The sequence below is a fragment of the Ochotona curzoniae genome, unplaced genomic scaffold (assembly GCF_017591425.1).
Source record: "Ochotona curzoniae isolate NIBS_2020 unplaced genomic scaffold, NIBS_Ocur_1.0 scaffold_1037, whole genome shotgun sequence".
Taxonomy (NCBI): Eukaryota; Metazoa; Chordata; class Mammalia; order Lagomorpha; family Ochotonidae; genus Ochotona; species Ochotona curzoniae.
Window position 1 is genome coordinate 33,515,991 of NW_024467083.1, and position 17,527 is coordinate 33,533,517.

The following is a 17,527-nucleotide window of genomic DNA, read 5'->3' on the forward strand; positions in this document are numbered from 1 at the left end:
CATCACCATTTAATCCATCTGCAAGCTATTTTCCAGGTTGGAAGGACTACAGATGCTGTTATCATCACACCTTGCAATGATTTCAGAATGTGGTGATGTTGGGGAGGCTTGTGGAAGGGTAGAGACGAGGAAGGACATGTTATTAATGATTAATGTTTCACAAGCAGCTATCTTTAAACAGACAAAGTAACTAGAACAATCACTTTTTGAATGATCCTGCATAACAGAAATATTTCCTGTGCCTTACCAGACTTGATATTCCCATCATCTCGACAAATGCCATTCCAGCGGGTATATAATGATGCAGAGTGAATATTATCACTAGTTTGCTTTACTTCCTCCTGTTTCTGATGAATTTTCTCCCAGTTTCGAACCAAGAATACATGATGTTTCAATACGAAATTCCTACAAGGAAGGGACAAAGTTCTTTTATCAATTCAATAAGCATTAGTAATGAGGCTAGTGTTGTAGTGCAGCATGTAAAGCTACACCAGAGATGTCTGTGACGCTGGCATCTCACAGGCACACAGATTCGAGTCCCAGGTGCTCCACTTCCCATCCAGCTCTCTGCTAACGGCCTGGGAGGAGTAACATAAGATGGCCCAGGAGTCTGGGTACCTGCCACCCACATAGGAACCTGGAATGGAGTTCCTAGTTCTTGGCTGCAGTTTGGCCCAGGCCTGGCTATGGCAGCCATGTGGGGAGTGAACAAAGGCATAAATTATCTCTCTTTCTGTAACTCAGACTTTACCATTTTTAAAATTTATTCATTTTCATTGGAAAGGCAGATCAGATTCACAGAAAGAACAGACAGAGGGAAAGATCTTCTGTCTGCTGTTTCACTTGTCAGATGGCCACAATGGCCGAGCTGATCTGATCTGAAGCTAGGAGCCTGGAGCTTCTTCCAGGTTTTCCACATGGGAACAGGGCCCAAAGGGCTTCAGCCATCCTCTAGTGCTTTCCCAGGATGTAAGCAGAAAGCTGTAAGAAAAGTGGAGAAACAGGGACCTGAATGGACATTGTTTAGGTAGAGGACCGGGCTGCTATGCCACCATGCCGGCCTCTGGACCCATTACTTTTTTAAAAAAGATTTATTTATTTTTTATTGGAAAGGCAGATTTATAGGATCAATCACAAAGTGGCTATAATGGTCAGAACTGAGGCAATCCAAAACTAGGAGCCAGGAGCCTCTTCCAGGTCTGCCACATGGGTGCAGGGTCCCAAGGCTTTGGGCTATCCTCCATTGCTTTCCCAGGCCACAAGCAGGGAGCTGGAAGGGAAGTGGAGTAGCCAGGATAAGAACTGGCATCTACATGGGATCCTGGTGCACGCAAAGTAAGGACTTTGGCCATTAGGCTACAGTATTGGGCCCCTGGACCCATTAACTTTTAGAAAAACAATTAAGCACAAGGAGTAAAAGCATCATAGTACAGCAAGTTAAGTGCTGTGTGCAAAACCCACATCTCATACTGGAGTACCTGGGACAAATCCCTGCCTCCACTTCTGATCCAGCTTCCTGGTAATCTGTCTGGGAGGCAGCAGATGATGACCTACATACCTGGTTTCCTGCCACTCTGGTAGAAAACGTGGATGGAATTCCTGGTGCTTGGATTTGAACTGGTCTAGCCCTTGTTGCTGTAAGCATTTGGGCAGTGAGTCAAAGAATGGAAGATATTTTCTGTCACTTTTCCTCTCAAGTAAATAAATGATATTTGTTAAAAAAGAAAAATACTATTTATTTGAAAGGCAAGGAGAAACAGTGAGGGAGCAAGCAGTTCCTTACAAGTTCACTTCCCAAATTCTCCCAGGAAGTGGGGCTGAGCTGAGCTGAGCAAGAGTTAGGAGCCATTGACTCACTCCAAGTTTCTATATGGATGGCAGGACCCTGGTTATTCGGGCTATCACCACTGTCTGCTAGAGTCTGTACCAGCAGGAAACTAGTCAGGAGCTGAACCATCATGCGGAGTGCTGCCATCTTAATTAGCATTCTAACTACTAGACTAAATGCTTCCTATTTTTCAAATTGACAAGTAAATAAAATAAGGTAAAAAGAACCCAGGTATAAAAATCATTTTACCTCTCTCGATTGGACATCGGCTTCATCTGTAACTGGGGGGTTAATTTTGTTGGAGGGTTGGCATTTTCACTGGTTTCTTCAGATAAATGACCTTTCTGAAAAACAAATGGATAAGATAAGAGAAACAGAATGATGGACCAGAAGTCACCTCGTAGAATACCTCCCTTACTTCAGTAACTGCTTTCTTGGAAGCCATGAATACTCCCTCACCCTTTTCTTCAGCTTGTGTTTGGATTTCCTCTTCTCTTTCGACCGACCAGACTTTTTGTGTGTGCTCACGGGCTGGCTACTTTTGCTGCTGCTGACTCCATTCATGCGTTGACTTTTGCCTCCGATGATTCCCCGACACTTCTCAAAGCCACATTTACAAAGTTGCTTAAGGAAAGAGAATAATTTTTTTTAAAAAGTTTTTTTTTTTTTTTTTTAAATTGGCAAAGTAGATTGAATGAGAGAAGGAGAGACAGAAAAAAACAACCTTCCATCCACTGGTTTACTCTCCAAGTGGCTGCAACAGCCAGAGCTGAGTCAATTTGAAACCAAGACCTAGGAAACTCCTCTGGGTCTCCCATGTGGGTGCAGGGTCACAAGGCTTTAGGTCATTCTCTACTGCTTGCCCAGGCCAGAGTTATGGAGCTGTATGCAAGTGGAGCTACCACAATATGAACCAGCACCCACATGGGATCCTGGCAGTTGCAAGGTGAGGATTTAGTCACCAGGCTACTATGCCAGGTCCGAGAATGATTTTTTTTTTTATTGGAAAAGCGGATATACAGAGAGGAGAGACAGAGAGGAAGATCTTCTGTCTGATGGTTCACTCTCCAAGTGAGTGCAATTGCTGGACTTGAGCCAATCCGAAGCCAGGAGTCAGGAGCTCTTCTGGGGCTCCACAACAGGTGCAGGATCCCAAGGATTTGGGCTGTCCTTGACTGCTTTTTCCCAGGCCACAAGCAGGGAGCTGGATGGGAAGCAGGGCTGCTGGGATGAGAACCAGCAACCATATGGGATCCCGGCACTTGCAAGGCGAGGACTTTAACCACTACGCTACCGCATTGCACCGAGGCCCAGAATGATTTTTTTTTAACCTACAATCTCACAGACAGCTTCAAGGAGGATGCCTGAGCATTTATTGGGACATCCAAGACTGAGTATGTAAACCTAGGAATTCGTACATAACTAATTGAGAATATAAAAATTGGACTGGATTTTCACTAGAATAGCAGGGTGTGAAAAACTGCTTTTTACGTGCTGGCTCCTATTCAGTAGTTACTGAAAGCTCATGTTTCACAGTATTGTATGCAATAAAGTTCCACCCACTACTAGATTCAATTATTCTTACCTGTTTTTCAACATTGAAGGAATGAAAGTTGTAATCATAAGTGAGTTCAGTCCCAGCCGGCATATCTTTAAGAGCATACAGTCCTATCCGATATACTCCGTTAACAGACCTATGAAGAAAGAGTATATTAAGGGTGGGATTATTAATGCTATTAAAATTGATACAATTATTGGTTCTTATATCTAATTAAGAAGCCTGATGAAATTTTTCCTTCCTTGTTTTGACGATTTATTTATTGTAAAGACAGATCAGAAGTATGGAGAGAAGGAGAGGCAGAGGGAAAGACCTTCCATCTGCTGATTCAAAAGTCAGTAGCCTAGAGCTTCTGTCAGGTCTTCCACACAAGTGCAGGATCTCAAGGCTTTTGGCCATCCTCTCCTGCTTTCCCAGGCCACAGCAGGGAGCTAGATGGGAAGTGGAACAGCTAGAACATGAACTGGCACCTATATGGACTCCCACTGCTTGTAAGGTTGAGTCATTGAGTGATCGTGCTGGCCCTGAATATTTTTTTCCACAAAATATTTTTCTGTATTTGTTATTTGTCTTTTCTGACTGAATCCATTAAATTTCTGGATTTGTATGAATGTACATTGTCATTATTACAAAAGTATCCTGGAAAATTAGTTTTTTAATCGAGGGAAATAATACCAGGGTTGTTTGACTTCATAGTTTTTCTTCCTCTCCACTAATGAGGAACATGTTACAATTAAGCTTGAACAGTATCCTATATTATTTTTTCTAATATCTTCAGATTTTATAATTGTTTCCCCTTAGTATTTAGGAAGCATTTTTACTTTAAACCAGTGATTGTGTTTGGGCTCCCATACCCATGTTGGAGACATGGATGAAGCTCCTGGCTTCTAGGTCTAGCCTGGTCCAGCCTTGACTGCTGTGGCCATTTGGTGAAGAATTAGTATATAAAAGATCTCTCTTTTTACCTCTGTTTCCCCCTCCCCCAAACAACAACAACATTTATTTATTTTTGTGCTTGCTCTGGCACCACAAATACTACAATCGGAATGAAATATTTATTTATTTGCAAGGTAGATTCACAGACAGAAGGACAAAGAGAGACTCTTCATCTGCTGGTTCACTCTCCAAATGGCTGCAATGTAAAAACTCAAAGAAAAATAAGAAAAGGTAGACAGAGAACAACAAGGAAAGCTTGGAACCAGACAGGAAATGGTCAGCGTGGACTCACACATGCATTACTAGGTAGGAGACAAAGATTAGTTACTCCTCACTGAGGTATTGAAGATTTCTCTGCACACTCTTCCTAAAACTGTTCTGCACTGCAACTGTTGACATATGCCTTGTTAGAATTATAAGCCAGTTTAGACTATCCCCAAATCTGCCAAGTTCAGCAAAATTAAGCTTCAACACTATAAACTGCTAAATGCTAAAATGAAAATAGTCACGAGACAGCTGAATAGTACCTTATAGCCTTTTCAAGGTGTATAGCACCCGGTTCTGTGTATAAACTGAAATTGAAATGTCAATGAAGTCGTCACAGGATGTGGTTAAGAACTTGCATTTTTTCAATAAGATGCTGGACTTTAAGCTAGGTATATGGTTGCAATGAAGGAATTGCAACTGAACTTGAACTGTGGTTATGCAGCAAGGTGGAGGAATCCACCATGGGGGGAGGGTTGTGGGAGAGGTAGGGGTAATCCCAGTGCCTATAAAACTGTATCACAAAAAAAAAAAAAAAGAACTTGCATTTTAAAACATATTTGTTACTCAATACCATGTCAATTAATTTCATAATGTTGTAAATTGATATTGATGTTATGTTGTGGCTTTTAATTGATCGGGATGATATTCTGCCAGCTCTGCTTTCAGACCAGAGATGGTCTCCCCAAGAAACCGTTGAATTTATCTGGACAATAAGATGCTGAACTCTATGCTTGCAATGAAAGAATCTTGACTGAATTTGACCTGTAATACTGCAACAAGGTGGAGGAATCCACCATGGGGGGAGGGTATGGAGAGGGGTTGGGGGAATCCCAGAGCCTATGAGACAGTGTCACATAATGCAATGTAATCGAATCTCAACTGAACTTGAACTGTGGTTATGCATCAAGGTGGAGGAATCCACCATGGGGGGAGGGGTATGGGAGGGGTGGGGGGAATCCCCAGTACCTATAAAACTGTATCACATAATACAATGTTAACAACAATAAAAAAATAATGCAATGTAATCAATAAAAAATAATACAAAAAAAAAAGAAAAATAAGAAAAGGAGGAGGACAAGGGAGTGTGTGTGGGATAGGAAGTATCACTATATTCTTAAAACTATGTATTATATAAAAAAAAATAGTTGAGAAAAGTTTTACTGCCACAAAGACATGCTTAAAACATCTCCTGATTCATGGTCTATACCACAATAGTTAAAATTTGATTACACATACTTTGTATCACAAAAACAAAATTTTGGTATAAGTTATAGAAATAAAACATACAAATCTTGCTCTGCTCCTCTCTCTCTCCCTGCTCCCAGTTTTCCCCCACCCTGTGGCTGCCTCCTCAATGGAATAAAGGACCTTTCATGTGGCTGACTTGTAGTGTCTGCCGTCTTGGGTTTGTGGTGAAAACAGCTAACACTGGTGCATTGCTCAGGTCCCACTGCAAGCTCCCCCTTCCCAGGATCTGAGTCACCAGAAACTCATTCTATCTAGCCTACCATAGAGTCCAGACCCATGCTCCTATGAGCCAGCTTCTATTCTTTCAAAAGACCTCACTGCATTCAATACCATGATAGGACTTGGTTTATTCCCCACTGGAGATCTGAGCTTACACAAATAACCTCTTCAGACCATAACTGGGACTACTTGTGAAGAAAACCTTTTTATAGCCTCTCAGCCACTGCTGACTGCAAGTGCTACTCCAATCAGGTTAACAGAGGCCTACTACTTGCTGAGTGATGGGTGAGTATAAACTCTCCCTCAACAGGTTCCTCTCCACACTTTGATTCTCAGGCTTTATCCTCTACGGAAATCCAAGGTTACACTAATCCCACCACCTTGGACTCAGGACATTACAGTGGGGCTAAAAGTTTAAGATCCCCACAGAATTGCCATTTGGCTGCCTTCGAAAAATCTCAAAACCCTTTAATTCTCAAACCTCCAGCCATGCCAACTAATTTTCTTTTGTGATGTGCCTTGGACTTGACAAAAATCAGAGAATGATTAAGTCTGACCTCCAAATTCCCCATGATATAGATAACTTTTATCACTGTAATGGTGAACAGTTAAGAGCTGGAATGGGAGTGGTGGTTTGGGCTGGACATGGCTGTAGTGTCCCTTAGCAAGGGTGTGGACTGGGTCTGGAGCATGTCAGACATGGCTAGACAGCAGCAATCACTGGTGTATGTTAGAGCCAGAGTGGGTGGAATGGGCTGGGCTAGGTCTTGGGTCACCTGAGAGCTGCCTAAGGGCATGGCCCAGGTGTGACTGGGCTGTAACACCTAACTATAAGAACCAGATTGAGTGTGGGTGGGTTGGAAAAGGCCACTGTTCCTGTCGGGATAGGAGGTGGAATAAGTCAGTCCAAACCAAGGACTCACTGATGTATGTGAGATCTATCACTGGGAGGAAATCTCATAGAAGAGCTTCAGGAATTCCTTTGCCAGGGCACAGTCCCTGCAGGTGAGCATAAGAACCAAGACAAGGAGCATTCCATACCAGGCCAACTTATAGTACCTGTAGGCATATGGGTGCGTCAGGTCTGGGGGCTGGCCAGACTTAGCCAGTTCATAACACCCAATGTCAGATCTGAGAACCAGGATGGAGTGTGGGACAGGGTGGGCTGGGCCTGGTTGGGTGGCAGCACCTGCCAGCACGAGTTGGAATTTGGGGCGGACCAGGCTGGGCTAGGCTATAGTACCTGCCAGCAAATGCCAAAATGAGGCACCCATGCTAAACTGGGCCACAGCACACATGAGACTGAGGTATGCTGGAGGGTAGGGAGAGTAGTAGAGCTGTGCAAGCCCACCCAGCAGGGGAGATGTGAGGAATCCCCTGCTGGAGCACTACTCCTGCTTATAAGCATGACAGATAGGACTGGAGGCAGACCAGCCCGGACAGGGGTATAACACCTGCTGGCCTGCATGTGAACTGGGTTAGGGGGCAAGCCAGGTTGGGCTAACCGATTATATTCACTGCTGCAGACATGAGCCAGAGTAAGGGCAGGCTGGTTGGGCTTTGCTGCAGCATCAGTTGACAAGTGCTAGGACTGGGATCAAGTCCTGTCAAGCTAGACCGCAGAACCACCTGGAGAGTCAAGATCCAGGGCAGAGAGTGGGTTCAGTGGGGAGGATTGGGGCACCTTTCCAGTACACAGTATATGCTGGCAGGCACAGGAACCAGGGCTGGTGATGAATCCAGCAGGGGGTTATTAGGGGTTGCTCTGACTGGGCAACAACCCCACTGGTGTACATGAGGGATGAGTATTTGGTGGGCAGGGTAGGGCCACAGCACCCACTGGTTTGGAGAGGAAAGGGCAGAACAAACTTATGATTTACCCCAGAGAAGCTTGACAGCAAATTTGTGGGCAAATGCAGACTCAGAGGTACCAGCCAACTGACTTTGGAAGGATTTTCTTATCCTTGGAGTGGCAATATCAACAGCATCTCAGAACTGTTGAAGCTACATGAGCAGAATCCTCAGAAAATGCTCCATAGTGAGCATCCTGGGATGACACGCTGTTCCCCATCCCTGCGTACTGAGGTGGTTGTGGTTTTTAACTCTTGTATGCCCACTTCCCCAGATACAAGAAAAAGAAAATGTGTAAACAATGGTCTCACCCACAATCCCGATCTTCGACCCTTCCCATCCCAATCAACTATAAACATCATCAAAAGAAAAAAAGAAATGGGCCCGGCGCAGTGGCACAGTAGTTAAAGGTCCTCGCCTTGCACGCCCGGGATCCCATATGGGCACCGGTTCTAATCCCGGCAGCCCCGCTTCCCTTCCAGCTCCCTGCCTGTGGCCTGGGAAAGCAGTCGAAGACAGCCCAAAGCCTTGGGAACCTGCACCCGCGTGGGAGACCCAGAAGAGGCTCCTGGCTTCGGATCGGCATAGTTTCGGCCTGTTGCGCTCACTTGGGGAGTGAATCATTGGACGGAAGAGCTTCCTCTCTGTCTCTCCTCTCTGTATATCTGCCTTTCCAATAAAAAAATAATAAAAACAAATCTTTTAAAAAAAAAAGAGCTACAAAATGCTAAAAACTATTGGCAGAAATTGCAACAATTATATTTATTTTTGGTGTATTATATTTCATAGATAAAAATTATTTATTCCCTGAAAAAGAGATTTCCTATGTTTAAGTCTTTTTCTCCATTCTTGCCTTCTAAGAGTTCTGTTTTTCCTTTTATGTTTTTCTGACTACCCCTAATAATGGCCCCTCCTACCGCCCAGGCACTTCAAGACCCAAACTCTGATTCCCCACACCCCCCAGCAACAGCTCTTCCCATATTCCTTTTCTGTTAAACTAGCTACAACCTGTAACTGCAGTGAATGCAGACTGTTAAAGTAAGACAAAACATACAAATCATAACTATAAAGTCTGATGAATATTTACATATGCATATACCTATGTAACCCTCCAGAAAGCTCTCCTCACAGTCAGTATCTATCCCCAAAAGAAGTGGCCCTATTCAGACCTGTCACAAAAGACTAGTTTTGCCTGTTTTAAACATCAAATAAATGCAGTCATGCAGAACATAGTGCAGACTGTGTAGATAAGTTCAGCTTCTTTTAATCCATATTATACAGCATAACATGGATCAATAAGTACTTTTATGTTGCTGTATAGAATTGCATTATATCACACCTTATACCTATTTTATTAACAAACATTTATTAACATTTATTTGTTAATAAAATAAGTTTTCTGAGGCTGGTCCTGCAGTGCGCAGGCTAACTCAATGCTAGGGATGTCGACATCTCGTGTTAGAGTGCCTAAGATGGAGTGTGTGTCTGTTTCTGAACTAGCTTCCCATTAATGTACTTGGGAGGCAGCAGATGACAGTCCAAGAATGCAAGTCTCTAGAACCATGTGGGACAAGCAAATAAATCTTTTATTAATAAAACACACAGAAAAATGTCATTCTTAAAAATGGTTACCCATTTTTTATTTATTTAAGAGGCAGAGTGACAGAAAAAGATATCTTCCTGCTGGCTTACTTCTCAATGGCCTGACCATTAAGGCCAGGCTAAAGCCAGGAGTTAGGAATCAGGAAATCTGTGTCTCCTAAATGGGTAGCAAGGGCCCAAGTACCGGAGACACATCCCAGTTGAGAATCAAATCAGCACTGTGACATGGGATGCTTATATTGCAGGTGAAGGCTTAATCTGCTGCACCACAATGCTAGGCTCTTAAAGGACTTTTGAACATAATCATTCATTTCTATTTGGGGATTGACTAAAGAGTGTGGTTGTTGGGTTATGAAGCATGACTAGCCTTGGTAAGCATTGCTAGTTTTATTGTTGAACTGGACAGGCCCAGGAGGCAGGAGCCTGGAGTTTCTTCAACGTTTCCCACATGGATTCAGAGGCCCAAGACCTTGGGACATCTTTGCTGTCTCCCCAGGACACAAGCAGAAAGCTAGATCACAGAGTAGATAAGACTCAAATCAGTGCTGCAGGTGGAGGATTAGTTCCTGTTTCTTTAACACATTTAATTAGGAATCCTGTTTGACAACCTTGCCAACACTTTGTGTCAATATTAGTATGTGAATTTTAGGTATTTTGGAAAGTAGGGGGTCCAACAGCGTGGCCTAGCGGCTAAAGTCCTCACTTAAACACCCCGGGATCCCATATGGGTGCTGGTTCTAATCCCGGAAGCTCCACTTCTCATCCAGCTCCCTGCTGTGGCCTGGGAAAACAGTTGAGGACGGCTCAAAGCCTTGGGACGCTGCACCCGTGTGGGAGACCTAGAAGTTGTTTCTGGCTCCTGGCTTTGGATCAGCACAGCACTGGCCATTGTGATCACTTGGGGAGTGAATCATCAGATGGAAGATCTTCCTTTCTGTCTCTCATCCTCTCTGTATAACTGACTTTGTAATAAAAATAAATAAATCTTTATTTTTTTAGATTTATTTTTATTATTTTTTTATTGGAAAGGCGGATATACAGAGAGGAGAGACAGAGAGGAAGATCTTCCGTCCGATGCACTCCCCAAGTGAGCGCAACGGGCCGATGCTATGCCGATCCGAAGCCAGGAGCCTCTTCCGGGTCTCCCACGCGGGTGCAGGGTCCCAAAGACTTGGGCCGTCCTCGACTGCTTTCCCGGGCCACAGGCAGGGAGCTGGAAGGGAAGCGGGGCTGCCGGGATTAGAACCGGCGCCCATATGGGATCTCGGGCGTGCAAGGTGAGGACCTTAACCACTGCACCATCGCGCTGGGCCCAATAAATAAATCTTTTAAAAAAAAAGTAGGAAAGGGTTTTTAAATTTCTATAACTATATTAACTCTGAATTTATATTATCTTTTAACAAAGGGATTATTTCATTTATTTAATTTTTAAAAAGATTTTATTTTTATTGGAAATTCAGATATATAGAGAGGAGGAGAGACAGAAACATCTTCTGTCCGATGATTCACTCCCCAAGTGAGCGCAACGGCCAATGCTATGCCGATCCGAAGCCAGGATCCAGGAACTTCTTAAAGGTCTCCCACACAGGTGCAGGGTCCCAAGGCTTTGGGCCATCCTCTACTGCTTTCTCAGGCCACAAGCAGGGAGCTGGATGGGAAATGGGGATGCCGAGACATGAACTGAGGCCTATATGGGATCTTGGCACATAAAAGATGAGGATTTAGCCACTAGGCTATCATGCTGGGCCCTATATTATTTTTTAAATTTTCAGTTATTTATCTGAGAAGGGGATAGATAGGTATAGATAGATAGATAGAATCTCCTATCTGCTCAGTCACTATTCAAATGCCTTCCATGGCTGGGCTGGGGTAGTTTTGTAGCTACAAGTGAGGAACTCAATCCAGTTCTCTAATGTGAGTGGCAGGAATCCAATTACTTGAGCCATCACCACTGCCTCCTACATTCTGTATTAGGAAGAAGCTTGAGTCAGGAGGTAGACCTGGGTATCAAACCAAGGACTCTGATTTGGGATGTAGGCATCTTAACTACTAGTACCGCCATGTTAATGTTTTAAGTTTATTTTTGTAGCTGACACATAGCCATTGTATGTATTTATGGTGTATCGTATATTATTTTACAAACATCATTCACTTATTTGTTTTTGGCTTATTTGAAAAGCACAGAGAGAGACAGAAATCATCTAGCCCACTAATTCACTCTTAAATGTTTTTAATCAACAGGGCTAGGCCATGCCCAAATCAGGAGAAGCCCTGGAATTCAACCTGGGTCTAGCACACTGGTGGACAGGGATCTGAGAACTTGAGCCATCACCTACTGCTCCCCAGGGTGTCTATTAGCAGAAAACGAGGTTTGGGACTCAAACTGGGACTAGAACCCAGGCACTCTGAGATGGGCCATAGGGGTCTCAAGCAGCTTCTTAACTCCTGGGCCAGCCAAACTCCACCCCAAGATTATTTTGTTAAAAGTGTAACATATTATAATGTTCCAATCAGGAGGAACACATTTATCTCTTCAAATTTATCACTGTTGTATGGTGAAAACAAAATCTTTTCCTCTAGTTTAAAAAAATCAACATATTATCATTACCTATAGTTACCATAAAATTATAACATCTTTTTCCCACCCATTAATCAAACTTTTCCCATCTCTCTAGTCCCCCATCCTTCAGTCTCATAATTGTCATTTATTCTCAATTTCTATGAGGAAAACATTTTTTCTCTTTTATTTGAAAGAGAGAGTGATAAAGATAGAGAGATATTCTATTTGCTTGTTCATTCCCCAAATACCCAAGAGCTGGTCCCCTTCCAGGCCAAAACCAGAAACCAGGAGCTTCATCTAGGCGTCCCACATGAGTGACTACAACACAAGTACTAGGGCCATTCTGTTGCTGCCCAGGCATGTTAAGCTAGACTGGCAGTGGAGTTGAGATTTAAAAATAAACTCTTAGATGGCTCATGGGCATCCCAAGTGGTGAGTGAATCTCAGTACCAAACACCTACCCTCACACCACTTTTGTTTTAAAAGATTCTATTATGATTAAAAAAAAAAAAGATTCTACTATGTGATCATGTAGTTTTTCTGGTGGTTGCCCTATTTCATTTAGCAAAATGACAGGAAGGAACATACACGCTGCAAATGATAAGATTTCATCCTTTTCTTATAAACAGTATTCCAAAGTGTAAGAACATTTTATTCTTTATGAATTTGTTAGTCAAGGAACACTCAGGTGGCTCTAATTCTTAGCTACCAAGAGTAGTGCTGCCATAAAAATGGAGGGACAGCTGTCCTCAACAGAGGATTCCATTTCTGTTGGATACACACAGACACAGTAGTGCAATTTCACTGTTTTCCATATATATTGATCTTTGAAATTTACACCAATCTGTCATTCCTGTTACTGAATCAACATGATCACATTATTGACCTTTGACTTATTTGTTGCTTAATTTCATTTGCTGCTATTTTATGAAATTTTAAAGTTTTTTTTTGTTTTTATTTTTGAAATGATTTGAAAAGCTGACTTATAGAGAGAGGAGTGACATAAAGAATTTTCCGTCCATCAGCTCATTTCCAAAACGGCTGCAATGGCTGGAATTGGGTCAGTCCTAAGTTAGGACCTAGAACTTTGGCTGCTTCCCCAGGTATACCAGCAGGGAGCTGGACTGCAAGCAGAGCAGCCAAGAATTGAACAACATGGGATATGGCACTGTAGGTGGTGGCTTTGTTACACTACAACCCTGGATTCTAGATTTCATTTTCTCTGGGATATTCAGACTTTCTATTTCTTCTTGTGCAATTTTTAATAAATTGTGATTTTTTCAAAGAACTATTAATAAATGTACTTAGAAAAATAAACACATTGGGGTTAAATTGTTAAAAATAACATTTAAAAGCAATAAATCATTGACTATTCAAAGCATGAATGAATGGTAAAGACTTTATGCTAAACAAAGGAAGCCAGAAACAACAGAGTGCATATTCATGAAGCTTAGAACCAGAACAGGTGATTATGGTTTGTCTTGTTTTGGAGGGAAGACTGTGAAGAGGAAGAAGGGAAATGAAAACACTTTACATTTTCATAGCAATATGGTCTATATGGGCATACACATTTAGAAAAACTGATAAAAATATAGTCCCTTAAGATCTGTATATTTCCATATATTCATGTGTGAGTTAAAAAAATGTAAAATTGGGGAACCAGCATGATAGCTTAGTGGCTAAATCCTCGCCTTGCAGGCTCCAGGATCCCATATGGGTGTTAGTTTGTGTCTGGGCAACTCCACTGACTGACAGTTCCCTGACTGTGGCTTGGGAAAGCAGCTGAGGATGGCCCAAGGTACTGGGACCCTGCACCCGCGTGGGAAACCCAGAAGAAGCGCCTGGGTTCTGATCTGAAGGATCAGTTTGGCTCCAGCTGTTATAGCCATTTGAGAAGTGAACTAATGAATAAAAGATCTTACTCTTTGTGTATCTGCCTTTCTGATGAAAATAACATAAATCTTAAAAAAAAAGAAAAAAAAAACACGCCGAAGTATTTTCAATAAAAAATAATAAATCTTGAGGCCCAGCGGCATGGCCTAGCGGCGTAAGTCCTTGCCTTGAAAGCGCCAGGATCCCATATGGGTGCCGGTTCTAATCCCAGCAGCTCCACTTCCCATCCAGCCCCCTGCTTGTGGCCTGAGAAAGCAGTCGAGGACGGCACCAAGCCTTGGGACCTTGCACCCGTGTGGGATACCTGGAAGAAGTTCCTGGATCCTGGTTTGGGATCAGCATAGCATCGGCCCGTTGTGCTCACTTAGGGAGTGAATCATCGGACGGAAGATCTTCCTGTCTGTCTCTCCTCCTCTCTGTATATCTGACTTTGCAATAAAATAAATAAATCTTTATTAAATAATGATAATAATAAATCTTAAAAAGAAACAACCCAAAATATTACAAAGCAGAACATAGTTGTTGACATACAATTCTCATATTTTCTTCCTATCACTGTAGAAATAATTTTTTGCATCTCAACTAGATGTTAACTATTTGAGAGAATGGACTTTACATATCACTTCTTTTATTTCTCATTATGACAAATTCACTGGCTATGCAGGTATATATGCAGCTGAATGAGCTGGCACAGGATTTACCCACATAACATGGTATGTAGAACACAATAAGCTTTCAATAAATAGTAGGCATTATTGTTATCCTTATTATCGTATTTCCTGGAAGTTACCAGCATGGATTGAAGAAACACTGGGAGCTTCTTTTACCTGGAGGATCTGGTCTGAAGGGGAATTGCTTGGGCTGCTTTGCATACAAGAAGTTGGGAAGTTTTCTTCTGCTCAGGACCATCTGGATATTTATAATATCATTCAATGGGCCATCCAAAATTATCAACTTAAAATATAGCCAGCTACGGATTTCCTCAACTCCAAATCCTACCTGCAGTTACTTTGGCTGGGCCAGATGAAATGATTTACTACTTCTTATGCAAGTCATTGGCCAGACATTGTTCACCTGTAAGCTGACTGACACTGTGGAAAGATCAACCTCTTGCTATCCTCAATGCCTTCTGTTCTGTTGGATTCTTGGCTTCCTTACCATTTCTGCATTTCACAATTCGGGTCACAGCTGTGATTGATGAATCGGGCCTCATTTCCCATGCGGTAACTGTCAATCACCATCCCACTATCCAGATTCAGACAGTAGTGGTCACTGTGATTATGATATTGCTCAATCATTCTATTTCTGAAGAGGAGAGAAATAATTGAAAGGCAATTAGTGATTAAGATGGAAAGCTTTCTATTCTCCATTGTAATTTCATACCTTTGCCACTTTACCAGAGTATCACTATTTACCATCCTACCTGAACTCTTGTTCGCTGACAACCTCCCCGAGATATTCAATGATGAACTGCCCAGCTTTTAAGGGTTCTTTGGTTCGGATTCCCCAGCCTTTTTCCTCAGCTCGAAATCGTTCCAGACATTGCACCCACTCATGCCTCTGTATCCTCTGGTTACAGCACTGATCACCACAGGGGCAAGTATTGGGGGAACATTCAGCAAAGATCATTCTAGAAAGAAAAAAAAAAATGGGTATTAGTTTACACAACATATGCCTTAATGTACCCATTTCTTGCAAGAATTTAAAGAATGAATACATGAGCCTCAGAACGTGTGCCCCATCAGGGACCCTGGGTTGATATGGGTAGCCATTCCCCATCCCCTGGAGCATTTGGGAGACTGGGTATGGCTTCTCCTCTTATTTTTCCTCTTCCCTCAGATACAGGAGGAAGAAATGGAAAATTTGGAAACAATGATCACACCCACTTTTCCCTAAACCCCAATCATTCTGACCCTAAGCAATTATGCAAACATCATCAAAAAGAAAAAAATGAAATCAATTTTCATTTCAGTAAAAGAAGCTAAAATCAGAAAGACAAGGGCCTGGCGGCGTGGCCTAGCAGCTAAAGTCCTCACCTGAACACGCCAGGATCCTATATGGGCGCTGGTTCTAATCCCAGTAGCTCCACTTCCCATCTAGCTCCCTGCTTGTGGCCTGGGAAAGCAGTCGAGGACGGCCCAAAGCTTTGGGATCCTGCACCCGTGTAGGAGACCTGGAGGAAGTTCCTGGCTCCTGGCTTCGGATTGGTACAGCACCGGTTGTTGCAGTCACTTGGGGAGTGAATCATTGGACAGAAGATCTTCCTCTCTGTCTCTCCTCCTCTCTGTATATCTGACTTAGTAATAAAAATGAATAAGTCTTTTAAAAAAACCAGAAAGACTAAACTAGCATGCAATAAAAATATTAACCATATTAAAAATTTCCAAGATTGTAAACAATAAATGCTTCTTGTAAATTAGTAAGATAATTATATATTCAGCATCCTGGGAAAATTATCATCATTTATCTGTGCTAAAAATAAATGCACTATGATCCACAGGAGAAAAAATAACTTGATGGTTATACTGCATTCTTCAAATTTTTAAATATATTTTAAAAATTTATTTGAGAGGCAGAGGGAAGGAAGGATAGAGGGCTAGAGAAGATGAGGAAGATAGAAAGCTCCTACCTGCTGATTTACTTCCCTAGTGTCTTGACTGGTCACGAGAAAACTGGCAACACAATATAGTGTGACAGAGTGATAGAGGTTCAAATATCTTAGCAGTTACCCGCTACTTCCTAGGATGCACATCAACAGGAACCTGGAGTAGAGCTAGGACTTAATCTTGTGCACTTGAATACAGGATGTAAGATCCCAACAGAAAATTGATCTGTAATACTTATCAGGTATTCAAAGCATACCATTGCACACTCCTTTTCTGGAAGCAGCTCATGGCTATTTTTAGAATTTATTTTCCTTCTGTATTTATTAGTTTATCTTCATATTTTTATTTTGAATTTTTGAATTTTGTGGTACAATTTCGTATAGATTGGGATTCCCCTCAAACTCTCACCCCCCAACAGATTTTCCCCATGTTGCTATAATAGCATAGTCCTTCATAAGGAGTCATAATTCCATCAGTCTCTTATTTAAGTGTGCTTTATTTTTAAAGATTTATTTATTTGAAGCCACAGAAAGAAAAAGATCTTTTATCTGCTGGTTCACTTTGCAAATGGCTGTAACAGTCAGTGCTGGGCCAGGTCAAAAGACAGGAACCAGGAACTCCATCCGGGTCTCTGATTCGGGTGGCAGCTGCCCATTAACTGAGCTATCCTATGCTCCTACGCTTTTTCCCCAGATGCATTAGCTGGGAGCTGAATTGGAAGAGGTGCAGCCCGGAAATGAAAGAGAGCTCATATGGGATGCCATTACTGCCAAGCAGTGATTCAATCTGCTGCACAATGCCATCCTCCATTTACAGACTTAATGTGGGGGTCTGGTGCTTTGGCATAGTTACGTTAAGCCTCTGCCTACAGTACCAATATCCCGTATAGCCTCTGGTTTGAGTCCTATTTGCTCCACTTCTGATGCAGCTCTCTGCTAATGTGCCTGGAAAAGCAATGG

General features: G+C 42.4%; 1 protein-coding gene across 6 annotated transcripts in view; it reads right to left on the reverse strand.

Moving 5' to 3' along the window:
- ASH1L (ASH1 like histone lysine methyltransferase) overlaps positions 1-17,527 on the reverse strand; it is a 185,567-nt gene that overhangs the window by 24,266 nt on the left and 143,774 nt on the right. For 5 of the 6 annotated variants that reach the window (XM_040999029.1, XM_040999032.1, XM_040999027.1 and 2 more), the window contains 6 exons: positions 15,386-15,592; positions 15,121-15,267; positions 3,414-3,522; positions 2,288-2,452; positions 2,078-2,172; positions 248-405 (listed from right to left, as the gene is read on the reverse strand). In XM_040999029.1, coding sequence (XP_040854963.1) covers positions 248-405; positions 2,078-2,172; positions 2,288-2,452; positions 3,414-3,522; positions 15,121-15,267; positions 15,386-15,592 — 881 coding nt within the window. The remainder of the gene's footprint in view (positions 1-247; positions 406-2,077; positions 2,173-2,287; positions 2,453-3,413; positions 3,523-15,120; positions 15,268-15,385; positions 15,593-17,527) is intronic. The other variant, XM_040999031.1, reaches the window with a different exon arrangement.